Below are 27853 nucleotides of genomic sequence, written 5' to 3'. Positions count from 1 at the left end.
TACTAGTTTGCATTCCCACCAGCAGTGCAGGAGAGTTCCTTTTTCTCCACATCCTCCAACATTTGTTGTTGCTAGTTTGAAGATGTGCCATTCTTACTGGGGTGAGGTGGTATCTCATTGTGGTTTTAATTTGCATCTCCCTTATTATGAGTGATGTTGAACATTTTTTCATATGCGTGTCTATATATTTTTTTAAAGATTTATTTATGCATACAAAAACTCTGAGGTACAGGCCAGAGGTATGGGGGTGAAAGGATTTACCAGAATGGGGAGCAGAACAGGACAGGCAAATGTACTGCTAAGGTGAGCAGCGGGCAAGTCAGGAGAGGTCTGCCACGTCATGTGGTTCAGCTCCCTGACTGGGGACCTAACTTGTGCTTCAGTGACTGAGGGTAGTTTCATAGTGCTGTGCTTTAATCTGTTGCACCACCAGGGGTGGGCCCTGTATCTATATTTATTAAATTTTACATATTTCATGGAATTTTGTCATTGGCAAAGTGGCTGTTGGTGCCCAGATGCCGTGACTTTGCTGTTACTTCAGAAAAACATTTTTGTGATTTTGATTAAATACATATATAAAATGTAATTTTATATTTACATAAACTTTTATAGAAACTAAAATTATTTAGTGATAGAAGGGTAGGTTAGAGCCTGAATTCTTAGAAAGAAAACTCTCTTTCTAAAAGGGATTATTACAAGATTTGAAAAATGAGGGTAAAGCTTATTTTAACTAAGCAGTCATTGAAAGATGAACAAAATATGAATACATATACTCCACGAGATGTGTTATATAGAAATGAATTTTTTAAAATAACTATCTAGAGAGAACTCTTTGCAAACAACCTGAAACTGGTGAACTATACCCATGGTTGGGTTTTTGTCTGGTTTTCTGTCAACTAACAATTGGGAAATTTCTTGGCTATATTAAATGGAGTTTCTGATGATAGAAACTCCAGTAGCTTTTTTTCTAGGACTGTGGTCAGACAATTGTTAACTATTCAAGATTTCAAAAGAAATCAATATTTGAACCTATTTTTCTTTTTTCACAGGAACAAGATCATGGTGTTGGACGAACAGGAACAGTGAATAGTGTTGGAAGTAATCAGTCTATACCCAGTATGTCCATCAGTGCCAGTAGCCAAAGCAGTAGTGTTAATAGTCTTCCAGATGCTTCAGATGACAAGAGTGAACTAGACATGATGGAGGGAGACCACACAGTAATGTCTAATAGTTCTGTCATCCATTTAAAACCAGTGAGTATTTCGATTTTAATGAAAAACATTTCAAATTTGAGAAATAATTTTCTTCATCTGATAAAATAAGAGATTATTCTCTGGTATATAAATATGGAACATTTTTAGGTAATGTATTTTAAAATGGCAATAGGTGTGTTAATTCCCAGTGCATTATATGTACTCGGGAAACTAGTATTTTAAGAATATAAGAATTTTTAAATACTATTATTTACATGAAAAATAAAATATTTAAAAACAGTAAGTCACAAATGAAATTCACTATACTGATCACTTTTGGGGACTTTTTGTGTAGAAGAATTAGGGTGTAAGCCAGAGATGTGCGAAGGTGGGGGTGGGTGAGAGCATTCACCAGAGACAAAATGGGGAGCACAATAGATTTACTGAAATACACTGCTAAGGGGAATAGAGAGAGGTCTGTTATGCCATGTGGGTCAGCTTCCTGGCTGGGATTGAACTCAGCCTTAGTAGTGATAGTACTGAAACAATACCAGGCCACCAGGGAGGCCCAAGTGGAGAAAGGGTTTGGAGAAGTGATGATCAAGTTATTTTTGCATTATATGTAATGCTTATCTTTAAAATAAATGAGTATAGTTATAGAAAATTTAAAAATTCTGGGTTTTAAGAAATATAGGTCTTTGCTACATAATTCTCAATACTTTCAAAGTGCAAAATTAAATTTTTTCTTTATATGTGAAAGTCATGTAACTCCTTTTAGCAATTAAAAGGAATACTTCTGGCCCTCCCTGGTGCCACAGCAGGTTAAAGTACAGGACTGCAAGCAAGCTGCAGCTGCTTTAGTGTGAGTTTGATCCCTGGCCCTGAAGTGACCACATGGCACAGCAGACCTCTCCTATCTCGCCCGCTGCTCCCCTCAGCATTATACTTCATCTGTCTGCCTGTTCTGCTCCCCACTCTGTCTCTGGTGAATCCTCTCATCGCCCCTGCACCTCTGGCCTGTACCCCAGTTCAATATTCATAGATAAATAAAATCTTTTTTAAAAAATACCTAAAAGGTTATAGAGAACATAATGCAGTCACAGTCCCATTTAAAAAAAAAAAGAATGCTGGCCCTCCCTGGTGGCACAGCGGGTTAAAGCACCGCACTGAGAATCTAAAAGCCACTTCCTCATGAGTTCGATTCCCGCCTGCCCCGGAGGTGACCACATGGCGTGGCAGACCTCTCCTGACCCGCCCGCTGCTCCCCTCAGCAGTGTACTTCGTCGATCTGCCTGTTCTGCTCCCCACTCTGTCTCTGGTGAATCCTCTCACCCTCCACATCTCTGGCCTGTACCCCAGTTCTATATGAATAAATAAATCTTTTAAAAAAAAAAAAGAATGCTTCCCTTTTTATTTACAGCTTGTATTATTATTTAATAAGTTATTAGGAACAATAGCTAAAGGTAAAACCAATGTAAGTGTCTATCAACAAATGAATGGATAAATAAAATGTGATAGCATGCATCTTACAGAATACTGATCACCTATAAAAGATCAAAATTCTGGTATATGCTACATGAAGGAACTCTGAAAGCATTAATACAAGTGTTATAAGTCAGATTTTTGTAAAAGGACAAATTTCTTTTTTAAAGAAGTACCACTACTTTACATTCTTGCTAATTTTTTGATGGTATAGGATTTCTCCCATCCAATATGACTACTGTAGCTCTCCTATCACGAAGCACCCATAGTCCTCCACTGTAGTCCATTGTGCTCCTCCCCAGTCCCTCTTGTTACCTCTTCCGATCCCTTTTACTTCCTGCATGCCTCATTTCAGTGGTCAGCTTTTAAGACTTGGTGTTAACGTTTGTCTTTGTCTGATTTTTCTGTGTTCTACATATAAGTGAAATTATCCAGTCTTTATCTTCTTCTTTCTGGTTTTTTTGCTTAACGTAATCCTGCAGAAGGACAAATGTCATATAATTCCACTTATATGTGGTATCTATAATATGCAGATTAATAAAAGTAAGTAGATTAGATGTTACTGGGAACTGAGTGGAGGTGAAATGGAGAGTACAAGCTAACAGATAGCAGTTTCCTTTTGAGGTGATGATGAAGTTTTGGAAATAGTGGCAACTATTTTTTAATTGTTCCGTTAAATAACAGAAGTATTATAAAGGAATTTTAAAGCTATATTTTTCCTTTTAAAACCCTTACTATAAAAACCTTACAGTAATTTTTTTTTTACTGTTGTTTAAACTATGCTTTGTCATCTTTTGCTTCTAAGTTATGTTAAAGCTTTTCAGTTTTGCATGCAAATCTAGTCTTGGTGCATTTCTTTATCCTATACTATTTCATTCACTGAGAAAATCACGTCTCCGGATTCTAATTATGTTGAAAATAAAATGTCATTATTCCTAGTATTTGTTAACTTTTGCTTTTTAAAATTCTATCTTTGAGATTTGATAAAGTTGTCTTTAAGCTTAAATTTTCTTGAAGGTTCACATTAACTGTGTTTGTTCCTCTTATGTAGTATTGTCTATTTCATTACATCTAGGAGGAAGAAAATTACAGAGAAGAGGGAGATCCTAGAACAAGAGCATCAGATCCACAGTCTCCACCCCAAGTATCTCGTCACAAATCACACTATCGTAATCGAGAACACTTTGCTACTATAAGGACAGCATCATTGGTATGTACTTCATCTAAATTAGAACTACACTTTCATGTTGAATTTTGGCATCTATTTGTAAGTATAACTATATCTTACTCTTTTGTAGTTGTGTTTCAAAGTTCTCTGAAAAATGTTAAATTAATAATATCTTTAAAACGTTTATGCAGTTTATTAATATATTAAATGCTTGAGAAGGCTACAAGGTATCACATAGAAATTTAAATTATTATTGATTCAAGGCATAAAAGAAATTACAATAATTAGTTTTATTCATAGGGGTAGAGGATAAATATTATCTACACATAAGAGTTGAAAAGAAAGTAGTGAGACTATGCAGAATAATGGGGAATATTTGATAAATATCAGGTCATCCAATTTTATGTACACTAAATGTAGTTCTTCTGATTTTCCAAATAATAAAAGTGCATTTTCTGTCTATTACAAAGTTGTTGTTATAATGAGTACTTACAACCTTAGTCGGTCAGATAAGTAGTATCAAAACATGAAAAAGGATACTCAGGATAGAAAAACATCTGTTTTTCTAAAAAGAACACGAAGACTTACTAGAAAATAGAAAGGAATAAAGATAAGGAAATTATCTGAGATGTCAATTACTAAGCAGATTTTATAAAACCCATACTATGTCCATGAATATATATAATGTTGTGGGGTCAGGAATGCCATTTCTAACATAAGTTAGTACATTTCTGCTATTCTGCAACATTTAATAACTAAGAAGAGAGTAAGCACCAAGATTGTTTAATTTTTTTCGTAACCTTTTTTTGAAGATTTATTTATTTATGCATATAAGAACTGGGGTACAGGCCAGAGGTGCAGGGGTGAGAGGATTCACCTGAGACAGAGTGGGAAACAGAACAGGCAGATGCACTAAAATACACTGCTGAGGGGAGCAGCGAGCAAGATAGGAGAGGCCTGCCATGCCATGTGGGTCACCTCCTGGGAATCGAACTTGTGCTGCAGTGGCTGTGGATTGCTTCATTTTGCTGTGCTAATCTGTTGCACAACCAGGGAGGGCTCATAACTGTTTTAATAAATACTTAGAGTGGGATCAGTCCATGGGAAAAGATATTTGCAACTTGGTTTATATTAAATGTTCCCCAAGTAAGTCTTTACTTCCAGAGTTTGGCCCCTTCAAGTTAATTAAGGATAACCCTATATTATGTATTTTGAAAATTTGCACCTAGTGGCGCAACCAGTTAGGACGCAGCACTGCAAACTAGTGGCAGCTGCTTTAGTGTGAGTTGCATCCCTGGCCCTGGAGGTGATCCACGTGGCACAGCAGACCTCTTTTGTCTCGCCCACTGCTCCTCCCATCAGTATACTTAAGTGATCTGCCTGTTCTGCTCCCCACTCTGACTCCGGTCCATCCTCTTACTACCCCTGCACCTCTGGCCTTTACCCCATTTCTGTGTGCATAAGTAAATAAATCTTTAAAAGAAAAAGAAAATTTAAGACCAGTATCCTTAAATCCAGAAGTTCCATAACTTCAAAAAAAAAAAATTAGAGACTCTGTAGCTAAAAGTATAAAGATAAGCATAGCTGCATTATTCAGTATAACTACTCTACATAATATTAGTATAATCAATCTAACTACTACTTCCCTTTTTTTAATACATTAAAATATACAGATGTAAATACTCATTTTGAAGAGTTTTCATAATCATACATATACACTTGTATTCATTATCACCTGAAAAAACAAGGTATATAAAATTTCTGGTCATCCCAGAAAGTTGCTTCCATACCCCTTTTTTGTCAGTTCTTCATTCCCATCACTTTCTGTTTATTCACTATTGTTAGTTTGGATTTGATATAAATGAATAACGCAGAATGTAAGTTTACTCAGCTTAATGTTTTTGAAACTCAGCCATACTATTGTATTTATCAAGCTTAATGTTTTTGAGACTCAGCCATACTATTGTATTTATCAAAATTCATCCTCTTTTATTATTGTAAATACTTTCATGTTATGTGGTTATACCAGAATTTTTATTATCTGTTCTTTTGTTTAGGAACATTTGATTGATTTCCCATTTGGGATTATTATAAAGTTTCTGTCAACATTTTTTGTATAAGTCTATATATGAACATGATGTTTAAATTCCTTTTGTGAAATATATAAGGCTAGAATGGCTGAGTCTTAGGGTACATGTACATTTAACTTCCTAAGAATCTATCAAACAGTTTTTTAAAATGTACCATTTTTGTTGTCCACTAATAGTGTCTAAAGAGTTGTAGGTGGTCCATATTCTTTCCAACATTTGGTGTCAGTCTTTTACCATTTTTAATGGCTATGAAATAGAACCTAAACACTTTTTTTTTTGCATTTCCCCATAACTGTTGCCTATAATTAAAGGTATAGCCATAATAAACACCTTTTCATGTGCTTACTCTGTTCATACATTATTTTTTTTTTTTAAAGATTTATTTATTTATTCATACAGAACTGGGGTACAGGCCAGAGGCTCAGGGGCGGTGAGAGGCTTCACCAGAGACAGAGTGGGGAGCAGAACAGGCAGATCAATGAAGTACACTGCTGAGGGAAGCAGCTGGCGGGTCAGGAGAGATCTGGCTCGCCATGTGGTCTCCTCCGGGGCAGGCGGGAATTGAACTCATGCGGAAGTGGCTTCAGATTCTCAGTGCTGTGCTTTAACCCGCTGCGCCACCAGGGAGGGCCTCATACATTATTTTTTAAAAAGATTTATTTACTTATTCAAACAGAACTGGGGTACAGGCCAGAGATGCAGAGGGTGAGAGGATTCATCAGACACAAGAGTGGGGAGCAGAACAGGCAGATCGATGATGTACACTGCTGAAGGGAGCAGCAGATGGGTCAGGAGAGGTCTGCTGGGCCATGTGGATCTCCTCCGGGGCAGGCGGGGATTGAACTCATGCGGAAGTAGCTTAAGCTTCTTAGTGCTGTGCTTTAACCCGCTGTGCCACCAGGGAGGGCCCATACATTATTTTCTTAATGTGAAGTATGTCTTCAAGTTTTTTGCTTGACTTCTCATGCAGTTCACCTTTTTTTATTTTATTTTATTTATGCATACAAGAACCGGAGTCCATATCAGGAGTGTGGGAGTTGAGAGGATTCACCAGAGACATAGTGGAGAGCAAAATAGGCTGGTCTTCTGAGAGGAGCAAATGATGAGACAGGAGAGGTTTGCTGCGCCATGTGTATTAGCTTCCTGACCAGGCAGGGATGGAATTCATGCCTTGCCAATGGCTGGCAATAACTATAGCACCGAGACTTTAACCCCTGCACCACCAGGGAGGCCCCAATTCATCTTTTTTTTTTTTTTTTAAGATTTATTTATTTATGAATACAGAACTGGGGTACAAGCCAGAGGTTCAGGGGCAGTAAGAGGATTCACCAGAGACAGAGCGAGGTGGCGGGGGGCGGGGGAGTGCAGAACTGGTAGATAGACGAAGTACACTGCTGAGGGGAGCAGCAGCAGACAGATCAGGAGAGGCCTGCCATACCATGTGGATCACCTCCAGGGATGGCAATCAAACTCGCACTGAAGCAGTTGCACTAGCTTGCAGTGCTGCATCCTTACCTGTTGCACCACCAGGGAGGGGGCCCCTAATTCATCTTTTTAATACTTGATTTGTAAGCATTCTTTATATAACTACAAGTTATATAAAAACCATGTTTATAAATTAAATAATTTTCCTCCATTACTTACTGAGAATAGCTAAATTAGAAATTAGAAAAAATTTAGTTTCAAAATCTAATTTATATACCCCATTTAAAAAGAACATTAAATAGACATTTCTCCAAATAAGATAAACAAATGGCTAGCAAGCACCTAAAAGGTGCACAACAGCATTAGGCATTCTGGAAGTGAAAGAAAAACTACAGTGCCTTTCTGGTGGTACAGGAAGCTAAAATCTTAGTGCTCTCAAGCTGTCTAGCAGCCACTACAGCATGAGTTAGCTCCTGTACATATGTTCAATCCCTGGCCAAGGAGCTAATCCACATGTATGTCTTGTCTTGTCTCAACCACTGCTACCCTCAAGAGTGTATCTCAGTAGATTCATCTGTTCTGCTCCCCACTCTGTCTCTGTTGAATTCCCTCAAGCTCTATACCTCTGGCCTATACCCCAGTTCTTGTTAAAGCCCCTCCCAGGTGGTGCAGTGGGTTAGGATGCAGCACTGCAAGCTAGCTGCAGCAGCTTCACTGTGAGTTCAATACCTGTCCCCAGAGGTGATCCACATGGCATGGCAGACCTCTCCTGACCCGCCCCACTGCTCCCTTCAGCAGTGTACTTTTGTCAGTCTTCTACTCCCTACTCTGTCTCTGGTGAATCTTCTCACTGCCTCTGTACCCTTGTATGTACTCCAGTTTGACATAGAATTGCCACATGATCTAGCAGTTCTACTCCCAAGTGTATATCCCAAAGAATTGGAAACATAATCAGTGGCATATACACATATATTTTTAACAGCAGTATTTACAATAGCCAAAGGGTTAGAATAGCACAAGGGTTCATTAATTGATGAATGGATAAACAGATTATAGTATGAGTATACCATAGAATTTTTTATTTAACTATAAAAGAAATGAAGTACTGATACATGTTATCCAACATAGCAGAACCTTAAAAACATCCTAAATGGAAAAAAGGAGATACAGAATGTCACAAAGGACTTCCTTTATATGAAATATTCAAAATAGATAAATCTAGGGACAGAAAATAGATTGATGGTTACCAAAAGGAATATTGAGGATTTTGGTGGTTGGTTTTTGTTTTTTTTTTTGAAATATATATTTATTTATGCATACAAGGACTGGGTTGCACGCCAGAGTACAGGAGGTGAGAGGCTTCACCAGAGACAGAGTGGGGAGCAGAAAAGGCAGATAAACTGAAATAAACTGCTGAGGGGAGCAGTGGGCAAGATGTGAGGTCTGCCACACCATGTGGGTCACCTCTTTGGCCAGGGATGAGGATTGAACTCTGGTGCAGCGGCTGTAGATACCTTCATAGTGCTGTGCTTTAACCCCTTGAGCTGCCAGGGAGGACCCCAGAGTTTTCTTCTGATAATAAGTTTTGTGAATAAGTTAGAGGTGACAGTTGCATAACATTGTAATTATATTAAATGCTAGTGAGTTGATTATTTTTAAATTATTCCAATTTTAAATTATTATCTAAAGAAATCCAATTTCATATATTTTTTTAATGTTAGTGTTTTTTGTTTCCTGCTCAAGAAGTACTTGCTTACCCAGCTCATGAATATGTTCTATGTTTTCTTTTGCTTTGTGATCTGGGTTTTAAATTTAGGTCAAATGATTCTTTTCATATTAATTTTTATATGTAAGTAGAGGACTTGAGATTTATTTACTTTTTCCAAAGAGTACCAATTGTTTCAGCAGGATTTGTTTAAAATTTTCATTTCCATTCTGAATTGACATTGTGATAGGAAATCAGTTGGCTGAATATGTGTAGGTCTGTTTCTAGATTGTGTGCTTTTGCTTTGATTTGTTCAGTCTGTTCATATACCATACCACATACTACATTGTTTCATTACTATATGTATATCTTAGAGGTCCACTCACCCCAAGTTTGTTTTGGTTATTGTACTAGGTTCTTTATATTCCAATAAAGAGCTTAGAATTAGTGTGTCTATTTTTAAGACCCACTGGAAATGTAATTGATAACTGTTTATTGGGATCTCTTATATTAATTGCCTACTTTGTTACTAGTAGAGTGATTTAAAATGCTTTTGAAAGAAAAATGTGTTGCTTTACTGTTTTATCTCCATTGTTGGTATTTCTAGGTTACAAGGCAAATGCAAGAACATGAACAGGACTCTGAACTTAGAGAACAGATGTCTGGCTATAAGAGAATGAGGCGGCAACATCAAAAGCAGCTGATGACTCTGGAAAATAAACTTAAGGCTGAGATGGATGAGCATCGCCTCAGATTAGACAAAGATCTTGAAACACAGCGTAACAATTTTGCTGCTGAAATGGAGAAACTTATAAAGAAGCATCAGGCTGCTATGGAAAAAGAGGTCGCTTATTCAGTACAATTAATTTGCTTGTTTTATCTTGTGACCATTTCAAAATTAACTAAAATAGAATTTTAATGTTAGGATATCTTTTCCTGAAAACCAAACAAATCAGTTGGGGAAAGGAGAAATATTTATTTAATGCATATAATACCAAGTACTGAGTCTGGAAGCCAGTATATATGGAGTCATTTCCTGAGTCTTGATTGTTTTATAGTATCATTGTAGGTAAATCATTTAACTATTCTGGGCCCCAAGTAGCTTGATTATATGAGAAGATTGGTAGGTCTCAAAAGATCGCTCATGATTCTCTTTTCTGTATTGTTTGGATTCCTTCCTTAAATTTATAGCAATATTTTTAGATCAGAATAATTAACAGTTACTCTTATTTGATAGACAGTGTTAAAATGAAAAGTGCTTTATTTAGGATTCCTATTATGTGAAATCTTTTATTTTTTTGTTTTTGGTATGTCATCAATTTCATTTTATTTTTGAAATAATAGTTTATTTTTACATCATTTTGTGCCTTTTTCCATCTCAGTTGTAATCCCCATGGGCTTCCCATCACCAAACCATCTGTGTGCCATCACCATAGTCCAGCAATTTCATTTTATTTTTATAGTCATGTTTGTCAAGTAAAATACAAGTTTCTCAGTAAATTCACTATTGACAAATATTTATGGCTAGTCTACGTTAAGGCATTATTTATGGTAAGTTCAACACCCTCCTCCCATTAAAAGACATTCCCGGCAGCTCTTCAGTCCACTGTCTATCAAGCATCTTATCTTTTCCTTTTCTTAATAATAAAAATTAAATGTGGTGGGGGGATTAACAATCCTAAGAGTAGAAAATTTTGTAGTATAATTTATGGTGTAAATAAATAATTGATTTTTAAATAATTGCTGAAAGAATGGACAGATATTTAGAATCCAGTTTACCACTGGGTAGTGTTTTTAATAACCTGGGGAAAGAATTTTTTATATATATAATATTATAGTTTATTTTTACATCATTTTGTACTTTTTTTTTTATCTCAATTGTAATCCCCGTGGGTTTCCCATCACCCAGTCCGCTGTGTACCATCACCATAGTCCTGTGCACTTCCTTCCCCGATTTTTGATCCCATTCAGGGGAAAGAATTTAACTCATGAAAGGAGATGTCTAATATAATTACAAATTGTTTAAATTGTATAGAAAAAAGTAGGAAGGGTATGCACCAAAATGTTTATATTGGTTATCTCTGGTGGTTGAATTATGCAAGATTTTTCTATATTTTATAAATGTTCTGCAGTGAATATGTATTATGATCAGAATAAAATAATAGCTATAGCATATTTAACTTTACATATTAATATATAAAGTAAAGGTTGGGGTTTAATATGAGGGTAAATTATTACATTATTTAATATACACATTGGTCTAGAAAAATGGTCATAATTTAATTTATATATGTGTATATTTTGTTTTATTGGGTTAAAAGCAGGCTCCTGTTACATGAAACAAAAGAGGAAAAATATTTTTACTCTAAAAGATCAATAGATCAATATATTAAAGATAAATTCCACTTTATTGGTTTTTGAAATTCAAAAATACTGGGTAACATTAACTTGTTGAGTATTCTTATTTTGGCGCTTAAACTTGTTCTTGAGGAACAAAGGGTATCCTTGGTGATGTGTATTAAATTATTGCTTTGTATCTATATACTCAACTAATTTTTATCTATTTAAAATTTTCATATAGGCTAAAGTGATGGCCAATGAGGAAAAAAAATTTCAGCAACATATTCAGGCCCAGCAGAAGAAAGAACTGAACAGCTTTTTAGAGTCCCAGAAAAGAGAATACAAACTTCGAAAAGAACAGCTTAAGGAGGTACTTATTTTATTTAAAAAAATTTCAAGCCAGTTATTAGCTTATTGATATAGACAGTGGTAATAAACTCATAAAACCATTAGGACAATTTTCTGGTTTTGTTTGTGTTTGATATTATCAGTTTCAATGAAGACATTGACTATAATTCATTTCTCTTCAGTTGACTGAGTTCTCCCGAAGAAAATCATTCCCTGAAATATCTATTACTTTATTTATAATAGCTTTCCTGTGTGTTTAAGTAACTAACTCATTAGAAATAAAAACATCAGAGTTGTGAAAAAAGAGCTAACTATACCTTTCTTTGAAAGGTTAAGCATGCTCTTCCTTTTGGTTCAGAAACTCACAATAATTTCTTTCTCTGATTTTAAAACAAAGTTAAGGATAAGATGCATATCTGCTTATTACAATTTATTTAATAGAACATGATGATTATTTCTTTATAGCCACATGATTTCATATTTATCTGCCTTTGTATCTGCTTTCTTGAACTTCATTTAAAAGCAAATTTAGTTTAACTTAGAAGAGACCCATAATTGTTACAAGGTAACTTCTCAAAAAGGATAATGGTCTGAACAGAAAAATGATTTCTCCCTTTATTCCCCCTCTTACAGGTCCATCTCATTAATAGCATACTGATAATTAATTGGTCTTAGTAAAATAAGAGTAATCTCTTTGATAGTAATGCCTTTGTTTATGAAGAAAATTGCCTTATAATCAAGTTATTAAATTTTATTAAGGATATTGGTGACACAAAGACATATACCCTCTCAAGTCAGCTTCATTGACAAGATTTCTCCAGCTCTTTAGAGTTGTAACCTGAAATATATTCCCAGTGATTATAATACTGAAACACTGCATTTGAAAAGGTTGTAACAAGGGTTTGTAACTATAATAAAATACCCAACAAACTGCAGTTCTGCCGTTGCATTTCCCAGTGAAAGGAGATTTTAGTTTTATGTGTGTGTTGATTTAAATAACTATTTAGGCACTTAACTTATCCAACTAATAAATTCATTTAGTTAGAAGTCAGGTGTGTGTGTGTGTGTGTGTGTGTGTGTGTGTTTAGAATAATAATTTTCGGTAGAGATAAAGGTACATACTTATATAGTAGAAAATTTTGAAAAAGATTCCAGATGATTCTCTATGTATGTGCCAGTGTTATTGTCTAAGTCTTTTCTCATATTGTATGTACATGCACCTTTGAGTTGAGAAGAGAACTATTAATTTATGTATTTGAATATCTTATGAACTAAAGTTATAAAACACTGGTTGGTCTCTTTCTTGAATAATAGGGGAAGGACCAAAATGTTAGAGTCTCTAAAAGTTCATCTTACACTTGGGAAAGATGATGGATGTATATTCTTTACTATTTTGATGTTTTTTAGGTTCAGTGTATTCTAGTATTAATTAGCATCCTCTTTAATTGTATTTTCAGTGTTTGCTTTTTTTCCTATAAATGTTCTTTCATTTAGTTTGCGAAGTTTTTAAAATGTGGAAATGCATTAGTTTTGACTTGTTTGGTCATTCATAACGCTGAATATTGAATACCATTGAAAAATCCTTGTTTTTTGTTAATTTTCTATTTTCACTTCTTTTGAATGAGGAAAACCAAAAAGTGAGACATATCATTTTTATCTGTATATTTTACTTCATAGACTATTAACTATGCTTTTGAGTCTCGAAACTATCATAAATGCAAAAGCTAAAAGATAGTGTACATTTTTCTTTTCCTGTCTAAACTCACAGGTAACTCAAGAAAAACAAATGTTACCTCCTTGAGATCATTAACCCTGCCTTAGCATTAGGACACTAATATTTTTATTTAAATTTACCAGACTAAGTGGTAAATGCATGCTCTTAATTTTTATGTATTTTGAGTTGAGTTGTTTTTAATCTGTCAGGAGCTGAATGAAAATCAGAGCACCCCAAAGAAAGAGAAACAGGAATGGCTTTCAAAGCAGAAGGAGAATATACAACACTTCCAAGCAGAAGAAGAGGCTAACCTTCTTAGACGTCAGAGACAGTACCTAGAGCTAGAATGTCGTCGCTTTAAGAGAAGAATGTTGCTTGGGCGCCATAACTTGGAGCAGGACCTTGTTAGAGAAGTATGTTTGCATGATGTGAAAGCAGAATATTTTCTGAAAATACATCAGTGACATCTCAGCCTCGGAGCTTTGGCATTTTTAATTTCCTGTATCTAAATCCCTTTTCCTCAGATATCCACATTTCATTTTCCCCTCCTTCATGTCTCTCCTCTGATGTCACCTCTTCAGAAATGCCTTCTCTGGTCAAACTCTCCCTTTCAGTGTTTTTCTTTTCATTTACACTGTCTCTCTCTTTCTGTTTTGGGGTACACACACAAACACCCCATCTCTCTCATTCCTTTTTGGGGTAAGTCTCTCTCTCTCACTGAAAGGGAAATAATACAAAGTCAAAGATTTTGTTTAGATATTTATATCTCTAGCACCAGCCCATAATAGATTTTCAGTAAATATTTAATAAATATGAAATTAGTGCTTGAATGAAATATTGAGTTTTAAATATGAGAAAACTAATTGGATATTCATACCTTTTTTTGAATGGAAGTGGGGTTTAGGTCAGAGGTGCAAAGGGGTAAGAGGATTCACCAGAGACAGAGTGGGGAGCAGAACAGGTAGATTTACTGGAATACATACATTGCTGAGGGGAGCAGCAGGTAAGATAGGAAAGGTCTGCTATAGCATATGTAGGTTAGCTCCCTGGCCAGGGTGCCATAGCAGTGATAGTGCTGATATTTAATGCCTAGTCCATCAAAGAGGCCCCCAGTTTATGCCTTTTGGTCTGTAATGGTACCCTGAAGTTTATGTTACTGTTTTATACATTTTGTAATTATGTCCATATTAATTGGCAAATTTAGACACTTCTATACCATTAAAAACAATTGGTTACATTAGCATGGGTACCTATGAGCATAAAAAATTTATTTCTGAGAATTGCTTAAAATAAGCTTTAAATATAAATTGTTTAAATAAATTATTAAATTTATAAATTATATAAATTATTCAACTTCACTAATACAGGAAATTCAAATTAAAATTGTGTCTCAATAAACAAGACCAATTTAAAAGACTAGTAGTATCAAGTCAGAGTAGTGGCACTGAGAAATGCAGTGTTGGATAAGAATATAAATTGATAATTGCCTTTTTGAAGCATAATTTAGTAGTAACTTCAAATTTTAATATGTTGGTGCCTCCCTGGTTGGTGGCATGGCAGGTTAAGCCACAATACTATAAAGCTGTCTGCAGTTACTGCAGCATGCATTTGATCCAGGTCAGGGAGGTGACTGCTCCTGACTCACCTGTTGCTCTCCTCACAGTGTATTTCATTGGATTTGCCTGTTCTGTTCTGTCTCTGGTGAATCCTTTTACTCCCTGCACCTCTGGCCTGTACCCCAGCTCTTGTATGCATAAATAAATAAATCTTTAAAAAAAAATTTAATATGCATATATGCTTCCCCATCAAATCCACTTCATCCTTAAAAAAATAGCATGACTATATGATGCAAAATTCATAGCTATTTCTTAAAAAAGTTTACACTAAGAAGTAGAAAAATTATGCTGTTGCAAGCAGCAGCTTACAATGAAACTTAAAAAGTCTAAACATACTAACTAATCTGGATATATGTCTTTAATATTGTTCAGTGAAAACATATGACATGTCTACAATATTACTACTCAATTTTAAAAACTGTATGTTTTTATATAATAGATGTATGGATAAGTTTGGGATTTCTTTTCACCTGACTTGGCCTCTGGAAAAACAATTTATATAGGCAAAAGGGGCAAATCTGACTTCTACATTGTATGTGTTTGTGTTGTATCCTTGTACTTGTCAGTCTGCAAAAGAGAATAACATTTATTGAACATAATGTACAAGGTATTCTGAGATATTGTCATTTATGAACTCATTTCAACCTCACATTAAATCTTTCAAAATGCTATATTCTCAGTTTGAAAAGTGATAAGTCTGAAGCACAGAGTTTCAATAACTAACCATAGGACTTACTACTGAGTAGGCAGATCCAAGGTTAAGGTCCATGTTCTTCACTGTACTATACTGTACTGCGTATACTGTGTTTAATAGAATTGGATAGCTTACTGTGGAGAAATTCAAAGGTTCACAAAGTAGACATCTTCAAATATAAAATTAGGGAATAATAAAAGAAAAAAGAGATAGATATTAAGCTTCTTGGGATAGAAATGCTGTGTTTATAGCTTATTCCATAACATACTATCATTAAATAGGAAAGACAATTTATATTACTGATCACTAGAGTAAAAGTTTTAAAATTCTAGTATTTTACTATGTAGCCATTATTATATCAAAGAATTACATCTATAGACTTCCCCAGCCTGCATTTATACAACTTGAAATTATACCTTTTGTCTTTTCTGTTATGATTTAGGAATTAAATAAAAGACAGACTCAAAAGGACTTAGAGCATGCCATGCTACTGCGGCAACACGAATCCATGCAAGAACTGGAATTTCGCCACCTCAACACAATTCAGAAGATGCGCTGTGAGTTGATCAGATTGCAACATCAAACTGAGCTTACTAACCAGCTGGAATATAATAAACGACGAGAACGAGAACTAAGGCGAAAGCATGTTATGGAAGTTCGACAACAGCCTAAAAGTCTGAAGGTACCTTTAGGCTAAACTTCTTGATGGGCGAGAAAAGAGATAAAAGCCATCTACCCTAACAGTAAAAGTCTAAGACCAATGTCTGTCATAAAGAAATTGAAGTAAAATTTTTTTGTTACATTTTAAGCAGTATTGGTTAGTTTTATATGGAGTGCTTGAAGCTTTTTGTTTATGTATTTTACAGCAGAGCAACAAAATATGGCCAAAATATTTAATTATGGGAAGTGTGCCATAAATAACATTCAAAATTCTTATTTTAAAAGTAATGCTGCTGGCATTATATACTACACGTCACCATACTAACCTGTTGGCTTTTCACTGTTGTTCCAAGTGACATGGTTTTAGAATCTTTTATTTGTTGTAAATGTCATCTGTATCTAAAAGGTACTGTTCTTAATACAGGAGCCAGTGAATAAAGAATGCTTTTTTAGTCCCCTTTCCCTTCATTTTCTCTATTCATCTTAGGAGGAAAAGTAGAATTATTAATGTTACTCCCATTCTTTTACTTTTTCCTTATAGAGTAGGAAACACCATAGCATGGGTACTTGGGATATTTTAATTAGCATATTAAGAGTGGAGCAAGTTGTTATCTTCCTTTCCCAAATAAATAAGGAAAGACAAGTTTTGGTGATACATAATACCAAGGGATTTAAAATTTGTATTTTCTTTGAATCATGTATACTATTTAAAGGGAAAGATCTCTCTCTCCACTTGATCATGCAGTTAGCTGGCCCAGCCTCCTCCAAAGTTAATAACCAGACATGACAGATTTTCAGACTTTGTTATCTTGTGATAAATATTTGAAGGAGTGTAATCACATGAATCTTAATAAACAACAACCAAAAAATCCATCCCCTATATAAGCTTTCACTATGAAGTTATTCACATTTGCAAATTTTAAACTTTTATTACATGTAGGTAATTGTTTGATGTTTAACTCTTCCTGTTTCTTGTTGTTGGAATCTTTTCAGCTTGTAAGAAGTAAACACTAATCTAATCTTCACAGATACTATCTATACACAAAATATATAAATAATACTTCATAATGAGCTCAAGATTTTCCATAAAGGAAATTTTTCTGTAGCTGTTTTAGGGGGGAAATAACCCTATTTTTCTCTGAATATATACATATATTTACTTGCTCAATTTACAGCAGTAATCTTTGTCAAAACAGACTAGGTTTTAACACTAAGACATCTTTATATTTACCTAAGTGTAGTAGTTGCCACTTCTGAGACTTTAATGTCTCCAAGAATTTAAAGGTGGGTTGGAGGATTTTAATATGAATGCTTAATGTCAGTTGGCTAGGATTTGGGGGGGTTAGGGATACCATTTCTATGGATTGGGTTGGGTGAACACATTCTGCCTACTTTACTGTTTCTTCATCTGCCATCTAGATAATGCTTTCTTAGTGTCAAAACAGTAGAAACAGCTACAATTTATGTATTTTTTTCCATCTGAGTCAAACATTGAGGGATACAGTTTTTATTCTTTGTATAAGCCTTGTTTTTTCTGTTGAAAAATTTCAAGTTCTTTTTTCTCATTAGGCTAGTGATATATAGTGATTGTAACTTTGATTTTGATTACAGTTTTCTGTGAACAATATTTTAAAAGTTTGTTTTTTTTTTTAAATGGAGGCTGTTACACAGAAGCAGAGGAAAATGTCTAAATTTCATTATCCCACTCCTCACTAACTTGGAAGGATTTTGTTAACCAAGAACAGTATTTAAGAATGGTGCTACTAATCATAGCTAATCTAAGAGTTTCTCTCTCTAGCTAGTCATTTCTTGAACCTTTGTAGAATAAAATATGACTACGACCTAGTAACGAAACATGTAAAAGACTATATTTTGATTTTGTGATATGGTGGGGCAAGGGTGGGACAACTTCTTCCTTGAGAAGTGTGTTAACTTTGAACATTATATACACTTCTTACATAATTATCAACTGATGGATATCTGGCAGTATTCATATTAAAGTAAAATAATTTCAAAATCATCATGCAGGTATAGATCAGAGACATTCTATAGGGGAGGAAGAGGGAGAACGACCAGCACAGGAGTGGGATGAGCACAGGGAACTATGGTGATAGTGCATGGGTGAATTGGTGATGGGAATTTCACCAGGAAATCATATATTGTACAAGAATGAAGGATGATATAATAAATATATTTTAAAAATTTTAAAAAGAACAGTGATTTTTTTTTTTTTAAGTAAAATGATTTCAATACCTCAGTGTAGTAAACAAGTCTGTTCTTAGTTGTAGGTTCAATCAATAGACCTTGAGAATTATCTTATTAAAACTTTTTAAAATCTAAATTCATAGAATACCTAACTTGTGAGTAACCCAAAACTGAAGTCCAAACTTTTCTGTTGCTGAGATTAAATTACTTTATTTCAGACCAAGAAAGGCTTCATAACTTACTTTTCTTTATAAGCTCCTTGCTTCATAACTTTTGAAAGTTTGCGTAATTCATCTGAATATCAGGTTTTTGCTGTGTAAGTAAAGAGTAAATCATTACTAATTTGGGTCCAATCCAGTTTTTTCCTTCAAGGAAAAAACAGTAGTAATAATATTATTAGTGAGTCACTACTAACCTACTTTTCTTGGATCTACTATAGATTATGTATTTGTATGTGAGATTGTCATTAAAAGAAATTAAAGTGTCTTAGATAAGGAACAAATTATGTATATTTATTTTCTGCCTCAGGTATGATAAAATACTCTCTAACCAATATTATTTTAATTTACTATACTTAATTCAAGAGGAGAAATTAAATTTTCTGTCACCTAATTTTAATATTCACTCAGATCACTAAATCTGCTAACAAAATAATGAATATTGCTTGAAGTCCTGTGATAAGTGGGATTCTTGATTTTCTGCTATTTTAGACTAGAGTTTTTGTTGTAAAAATGCATAGGATCTAGTAGTTTAGCCCAATAGCCAAAAGCAGAAGTACCAACAACCTTATGCGCCGACCTTTTTGTTCTTCCTATTTCTCTCAGTAGCCTTTATTTTTAATGAAAGCCTATAAGATATACCAAATGCCATATGTTAAAATTATGTACATCTATTTTTTTTCCCTTTCCAGTCTAAAGAACTCCAAATAAAGAAGCAATTTCAAGACACCTGCAAAATCCAAACCAGGCAGTACAAAGCATTAAGGAATCACCTACTGGAGACTACACCAAAGAGTGAGCACAAAGCTGTTCTGAAACGGCTCAAGGAGGAGCAGACCCGAAAGTTAGCCATCTTGGCTGAACAGTATGATCACAGCATTAATGAAATGCTCTCCACACAAGCTGTGAGTTTTATTTAGAGAAAACAAATTTAATGTACTTGATGTCTACCACCTGAATGAAATCCTAGCTATTAAATTACTAATTGGAAGTGATAACTCTTTTATAGCTTGGGAAATAGTGTTAGTGGTCCATATCCTTCTACTGTCAGTATTGCTTGGAAACAGTCTGATAAGAATTCTTTTTCATTCATTTCTTTCAATTCCTTGTTTGTAACCTTCAGTTCCTTGATAGCTTGCTTCATATAATTTTTTTCCTTTTCATCTTCTTTTTGTTTGTTTATCATGATGATTTTGAATTCTCTATTTGGTAGCTGAACAGTTCTTCTGTTTCTTTGATGATTTCTAGTGACTGATTTTTTTGTGGTGAATTTGTTAGTCTTCTTTTCCCTGTTGTATATTTTCTGATACTTTCTATTCATTGAGACACAGTGTTGTTGTTGTTGGCCGGCATTCTTTCTGGGTGTTCTTTCTGGGATGGCCAAGGGACTTTCAGACACTTCTGATGTGGAGGGTGTTCTGAGCTGTGCTTTGTTTCAGTATCTCCTGTTTTTCCAGCCCCCACTGTATGGAATTGCATCTGTCATCTCAGCCAGTAACAGTCAGGGATATCTTGTGGTGTTCAACTTCTTGCAGTAGCACGTTGAGTCCTAGTCTCTGGAAGGTACCTGCAAGAAGTGCCTGGATGGGCTGATTTTCTCGCTTCTATGCGTGTCTCGGCAAAATAATGGAGTTAAGCAAGAATAGGGAGTAAGATGGGAGGTTAGGGGAGAGGGGAGGATGATATGGAGATGTAATATAGAGGAAGTTGATAGGAGATGATGAACGTTAGGTGGGGGAAGAGGAGGAGAAAAGGGAAATTGAGGGGAGGTGTCAGACGTAGAAGAGGCGAAAGAAATAATGTTGGAGGGAAAGGAGAAAGAGGAGACAGAAAACCAGTGTAAGAATGAAGGAAGGGCACAGAAATCCACCAGCTGAGTAGTACAGGAACCAAACAAACATATAAACAAATAAACAAATGACAGACACCAACATGGGTAGGGGAGAATTGTCTCTCAATGTCTGGTGGCTCCAGGTTATCTAGTCCTTGTGGTTTTAGGCTGGTCTCCTGGGGAGTACCTTACGATTGGGTGAAGTAGTAGTCTTCCCAGAATCTTCTTCAGTTTTGTTTGGCTTTCTTTTTTTTGCCCCCTGATGTAGTTGGACTAGTAAGGAAGTTCTTGAGGTTTCTTTCCACCCAGGGTCTCCTGCAATCTAGGGTCCTCCAGCACAGCCCTGACAGTTTCCTCCTGGTAATTCTGATTTCAGGCATGTGTGGCTTTTGATTTTTTTTTTCTACCCACTTGGTGGCGCCAGTGATTTCTCCCAGTTAGTTTTCAGAACTGGGCTTGTTTAAATAGGTCTCTGGGAAAGGAGGGGTGCCAGAAGGAAAACTTCCTAACTAGTCTTTCTGCCACCACACCCACTCTTGTAGCAGCACTGCAGCTCCCACTTGCCCACCTGTTGATCTTTGTAGCCTTCCGATGTCTCATGGGTTCCCTCTATGCGTGGATATGCCCATGGGATGCTGGGGTGGGGTGGAGTGAGATGTATTAGAAGTACTGTAGGTCTCCCTGCAGCTGGGCCTGTCGTTGAGCTAGTCAGTTTTGAGCACTGTGCACCTTGCAGGCAGTGCCTTAATGGCTCACAAGCCTTCAGGCCTCTGCTGTGGAGGCCAGGAATGCAGGGATTCAGGGAGCGCCATAAGGGCTACAAGCCTCCCAGCTGTGCAGGCTGCCAGTCCTCCTGCCCCTCCAGGGCTCTTCGTGCTCACTCCAGCAGTCTTTCCCCAAGCAGTCTTTCCCCTCTGCTTGGGGTCCACTCACAGAGCTGAGTTGTCTCACTTTAACTCCAGGGCTTTACCACAGATTTTGTGGGTAGATGCCCTAAGTAGACAAGCCTCCTGTCTGAGGCACTTCCTAGGGCCTCTCTATGCTTGGATGTGCGGGGGGGATCGGGGAGTACTAGCATTGTTGCAGGTTCCCAGTGGTTAGGCCTGTGGTTGATTCCATCTAACCGCTTGTTTCCCCCCCCTTTTACTTCCTGGACTTTGTGAACCTTGCTGGGCCACACCATAATGGCACACAGGTCTCCAGGCCTCTTTTGTGGGGGTGGGGGATGCAGGGTGCACTGGAAAGGGCTGCAAACCTCCCAGCAGCCCCATTCGCCAGTTCTTCCTCCCCACCTCCAGGTCTCTATGTGCCCACTCAGAGCAGTCTTTCCCTGCAGCTTGGGTTCTACTCACCGAGTTGAGCTGTCTTTCTTTATCTCCAGGGCTTAGCAGGCCAAAGAACAGCAAGCTTCCCATCTGAGGTACTCCCTAGTGCCTGGGTGCTTCTGGATCAGAGCTCCACTATCGGAGCTCCCCAATCACTGAGTCTCTTTCTAATGAGTGCAGGGTGCTCTCATTTGGTTTGAAACGCATAGTATGTAAGTCTACAGTCTGTTTTTAGTCTTATATTCCTGTGTGAACTTGGACGTAGTGATTTTGGTGTCTTCACTCTGCTGCCATCTTCTGATAAGAATTCTGTATGAAAAGAATTTTCATTGTTACATTAAGACATGAATTTCTCAATAGGCTTTCCTGCCCTTCCTTCTCTTTAGTACACATCCCAACATCTTATCAAGAATAGAGCAGCAATTTTGTTAAGCAGTGGGCAAAAGGTCACATTTGAATGCAAATACAAGATAGTTTACAAGAAGATACAGAAATGGAAGGTCATCCCCTGCTCATGGATCAGGAGAACTAATATTATCAAAATGGCCATCCTACCAAAAGTGATACACAGATTTAATGCTATCCTAATAAAAGTCTCTCAATGAAATTCTGCAAAGAAATAGAACAAAAATTGATGAGGTTCATATGGAACCACAGAAGACCTCAAATAGCCAAAACTCTTGACTAAAAAGGAAGAGAATGGAGGCATCACAATACCAGATTTCAAGCTATACTACACAGCCATGATAATCAAATATGAGATAGTTTAGGAGAATTTATGTAAGAATAAGTTCTGTACACAAATTTTTTCTTTATAAGGCCAGATATTTAGTATTTAGGTTTTGTAGGCCAGAAGGCAAAATTAAGGTTGTTATGTAGGTACTTATGTACTAAACATTTTCAAAATATGATAACCATTCTTAACTAGTGGGCTATTATACAAAGATTGAATTTTGCCCTCACTTTCCCCCAAAACAAAAACAGGCAGCTGCCTGTATTTGACCCACCAGCTGTAGCTTTTTGGTCCCTGTTCTGTACAGTTACTTCTATTGGAGAGAAGAGATTGGTTTTTATCTCCTAATTAGAACCTAGATTTTCCTTAAGAAAAATACTGTTATCTTGTCATCCTCTAAATAGCTAACGATAGCTTCATACTGCCATCTTGGTTACTATGCCTTTCTTTTTAAGAAATGTTTGTTATACATTACAAGAAATAATGATTTGTATCCTACAAGAGTAGTCCAACTTCTCTCGTATCTCCTCCTTTCCAGCTCAATGATAGCTCACAATAAGATATGTTTTCTTTCTTCCAGTTGCGCTTAGATGAAGCACAGGAAGCAGAGTGCCAGGTTTTAAAGATGCAGCTGCAGCAGGAACTGGAGCTGCTAAATGCGTATCAGAGCAAAATCAAGATGCAAGCTGAGGCACAACATGATCGTGAACTACGGGAGCTTGAACAGAGGGTTTCCCTTCGCAGGGCACTCTTAGAGCAAAAGGTATAAGTAATAAAAGGAAAGTAATTGTGCTAGAATTTGCTTTCATCAGGTACATTTTATAAAAATATTTTCACATTGAAAGAGGTGACAAATAATCTAATGATTGTTTTCATAGCACCTTATTTCCTTAATTCTAGTTTGGTATTGTTTCAGTTTTTGCTTAATATATTGCTTCAATCATGAACCTTACAATTAATGAATTGTAAATATCGTGTAATATAATTAAGTCATAATTACTAGAAGAAGGCTGTAGGATTATGTGAGGATAGTCCTATGAGAGAAGTTTTGGTTCAGTGTTCCTCACTTCTTCTATATACGTAGCTCTACCTAATGTAATTGGAGGACAATTTGGGTAGTAAAGAAATGAACTTTTGTAAAAGGCAGGGACAAAGGATCAGGAATATTTATTTCACCTCATATATCCTGGGCATGGAACACGATAGATTGGTAGGAGGTTACTGTGGGACAGAAGGAAAAGCCAGTTCCACACAAGTCAAAAGTCAGGCTGGAAATGTTACTTCTAGGTGTCTTTTTTTTTCTTCTTCATTTATTCTTTGTTGGGTGTACTAGAGAATAGAATAAGAATCCCCAACCTGTGTTAAGGGAAGGAGGATAGGTAGATTTTGATAAAGAGAGGAAAGGCATTTGTTGTGAATATTAGTAGAATTTCAGCTGTATCCAGGATTCAAAACTGTGTTCCAGAATTCCTGAGCTCTAAGTTCCCAAAATCAAATATAGTAGATTTTGTAATCTTAAGTACATCGGTCCATTGTAAGTTAATGATTACCTTCTTGTCTATTAAGAGTTGTCATTTTTTTTTTATAATAAGTTTATTTTTACATCATTTTGGACGTTTAAGAGTTGTCACTTTTTTTTTTTTTTTAAGATTTATTTATTTGTGCATACAGAACTGGGGTACAGGCCAGAGGCTCAGGGGCGGCGAGAGGCTTCACCAGAGACAGAGTGGGGAGCAGAACAGGCAGATCGACGAAGTACACTGCTGAGGGGAGCAGCGGGCGGGTCAGGAGAGGTCTGCCATGCCATGTGGTCACCTCTGGGGCAAGCGGGAATCGAACTCATGCGGAAGCGGCTTTTTTAGATTCTCAGTGCTGGGCTTTAACCCGCTGTGCCACCAGGGAGGGCCGAGTTGTCACTTCTTTAAAAAAAAAAAAAAGTTGTCGCTTCTGGACCAATGGCCCATAGATTTTTCCTTTATTTCTTGCAATTCTTATGATTAAAGTAGAAGGTCTTACTAAATATAAGTTTATTTTCAAAAATCCACTTAAACTTATTATTTCTCTGGCACAGGTGTCTTTATTACTGGCTTCTTTGAGAAATACTAAAAAATATTAATTGTTTCTCATTCAAGATGGGAAAAATAGAACAAAATTTTTAAAAATCTAGTATGTCCACATACCTGTATAATTTCAATTTACATGTTTAAAACTGAATCTAAAGGTCTATCTCTTAGGCTTCAAAAGTATCACCAAAAGGAAAACTCCCTATAATATTTCAGGAATAATGTTGTATTGTTGCTATTAAAGTTTGTAATTTTAGCTCCACCTAGTGGTTCAGTGGTTCATAGTCATGTTAATATACAAGCCAAAATGTACATATTTTGCAAATCCTGATAAAATGTAGACACAAAACTGCTATCACTTGGTAAAGTTGCAATGACACTCTCACACATTGTGACTGCATTTTGGAAAGCAACTTGATGTTATATATATATTGAGCTTTGGAAATGTTAAGTGTTTTTAGACCTAGAGAATTGATTCTAAGGAAAATATACAAACTATAAAAACAACATACATAAATATGTTAATTATAACATTGTATAGTAGATTAAAACACATGGGCATTTGAAATAGAGGTATAATTAAGTAATTTATGACCAAGCCATTTTAATATTTTTATCATGAGTTTTCTTCAGATAATATGCAAGGCATTTCATTATTTATTAGAGCCCTTGAATTAAAATAGACTTTTCCTGAATGGATCTCTGAAATTTTTCAATGTAAAATATTTAGGAGTATTAATTTGTAGCTCTTTGAACACTTAAGTGCTATGTTTTGTGTGTGTGTGTGTGTGTTTTTTATTACAAAGTTTATTTTTACATCATTTTGCACATTTTTGTGTGTGTGTGTTTTTTATATATATTATTTATGCATACAAGAACTGGAGTACAAGCCTGAGGTGCAGGGGCAGTGAGAGGATCCACCGGAGACAGAGTAGGGAACAGAACAGGCCGACTGACTGAAATATTCTGCTGAAGGGAGCAGCAGGGTGAGACAGAAGAGGTCTGCTGGGCCATGTGTGTCACCTCCCTGGCTGGTGATCAGTCTCATGGTGCAGTGTCTGTTGATAGCTTAATAGTGCTATACTTTTACACCCTTGCATCACCAGGGAGAGCCCAGTGCTAAGTAAATTTAATTCTACACAAATTACATTTTTATATAAAGAGATTATAGTAGTGGGAAATTATACAAAAGTATAGTCTTTTTAAATATATAGAAACAAATAGAAATTAAAATGCCTTTTATCTCACTAGTCACAAATCATCACTTCTTTCTTTCTTGAGAAGAAATATTCATGTCTAATCTAAATTCTCCTTCTGAACTTTCATATGAAATACTCCTTTTCAATCTTGTAACATTTTAGTACTTACAACTTTCGGTAATGTCAGGCTTTTCTTTTAGAGCCCATTCTGCCCTAACTTTAATATGCCAGGTACTTCTATTTTATCATTTTCCTATGCCTTCTTGTATTTTCTCTGCTGAAATATCTTTGCGCCTCCCTTTGTCTTCCTGATAAATTTGCATTCTTCTCTATTCTCTAATACACAAAAGTAGAATTAATGTATTGAAATTCCCAGATATTCAGCATTCACCTTCAATAGGTGAATGTTTTGCTGATTTTTTCTTGTCTATTCTTCTGCTCTACACAAAGCTTTTGAAGGAAGACAGGGGAGAGCAAATCTCAGCACAGTATTTTTTCACTCCTGAATATAGATAGGGACTTTCTGATTTTTGACATAAGTGTTCTTACATTGTGATATAGAACAAAAAAATATTATCTAATAATAATATTATCTAATTATCTACTACTCATTCCATGCCTAAATTTCCTTTTTATCTTAAAAATATCTTCTTTACAACTGATTTATTTCTTTTGGGGTCAAATAAGGTCTAGATTTTGCATTTGATTTGTCTTTTAAATTTTATAATTTATAACAGGTTATTTCTCCCCCCCCTTTTTTAAATTATGATTGATTTCTCTGTTGAAATTTTCTCAAACTGATTGTATCCTCATAGTGTCACTTGATGATATAACGTATTCCCCCTCCTCTATTTCATACTCATAATTAGAGCTGGAGATAGTTATATTTAATTTCTTTGAAAACATAAACATGGGGATTTTTTTTTAAAGATTTATTTTTTTTTTAAAGATTTATTTATTCATACAGAACTGGGGTACAGGCTAGAGATGTGGAAGGTGAGAGGATTCACCAGAGACAGAGTGGGGAACAGAACAGGCAGATCAACAATGTACACTGCTGAGAGGAGCAGCGGGCGGGTCAGGAGCCATGCCATGTGGTCACCTCTGGGGCAGGCAGGGATCGAACTAATGCGGAAGTGGCTTAAGCTTCTCAGTGCAGTGCTTCAACCTGCTGCACCACCAGGGAGGGGCCAAAGATTTGTTTATTTATCATACAGAACTGGGGTATAGGCCAGAGTTAAAGGGGCAGTGAAAGGATTCACCATAATCAGAGTGGGAAGCAGAACAGCCAGATTGATGAAATATTGCTGAGGGGAGCAGCAGGTGGGTCAGGAAAGGTCTGCTGCACCATGTGGATTATCTCTGGGGCGGGGATCAAACTGGCATCTAAGTAGCTAAGGCCAGCTTCCAGTGCTGCGCTTTAACCCACTGTGCCACCAGGGAGGACCAGGGGAATTTTTCTAAGGATTACTGTGCTTTTTCCTTTCATATCCCATCAAGAGATAATGTCTATCTAGCATACTTTTTAAGTGATAGTGATACTGATCAGTGGGTTCAGGCATTGTGAGTCTGATTATCTGAACATAAAAATATTCTCCCATCAACTTCTTTCCCCCTTTATTGACTTTATTATGAATTACATTTTAAAGACATTACAAATCAACTTCATTTATTTGTAGTACTTTTCAGTTTTCCAGAACTGATTCCGTACCTGTTCAATAACTGATTTCTTGGCACATAGAATTTCCTAAACTGGCCCTCCCTGGTGGCGCAGCGGATTAAAGCACAGCACTGAGAATCTGAAGCCACTTCCGCATGAGTTCGATTCCCGCCTGCCGCCTGCC

The 27853-nt window shown here is 36.1% G+C and overlaps 1 protein-coding gene across 1 annotated transcript in view; it reads left to right on the top strand.

The window, feature by feature from the left end:
• Positions 1-27853, top strand: part of TAOK1 (TAO kinase 1) — a 121290-nt gene that overhangs the window by 90351 nt on the left and 3086 nt on the right. Inside the window, exons 12-19 of the mRNA XM_004684835.2 lie at positions 1050-1253; positions 3751-3885; positions 9671-9907; positions 11645-11773; positions 13675-13878; positions 16218-16457; positions 19551-19763; positions 23328-23510. Coding sequence (XP_004684892.1) covers positions 1050-1253; positions 3751-3885; positions 9671-9907; positions 11645-11773; positions 13675-13878; positions 16218-16457; positions 19551-19763; positions 23328-23510 — 1545 coding nt within the window. The remainder of the gene's footprint in view (positions 1-1049; positions 1254-3750; positions 3886-9670; positions 9908-11644; positions 11774-13674; positions 13879-16217; positions 16458-19550; positions 19764-23327; positions 23511-27853) is intronic.

This window comes from Condylura cristata, unplaced genomic scaffold (genome assembly GCF_000260355.1).
Source record: "Condylura cristata isolate star-nosed mole 26May11 unplaced genomic scaffold, ConCri1.0 scaffold00017, whole genome shotgun sequence".
Taxonomy (NCBI): Eukaryota; Metazoa; Chordata; class Mammalia; order Eulipotyphla; family Talpidae; genus Condylura; species Condylura cristata.
Note: the sequence above shows the minus strand (reverse complement) of the source record. Positions and strands in the feature narration are given on the sequence as shown.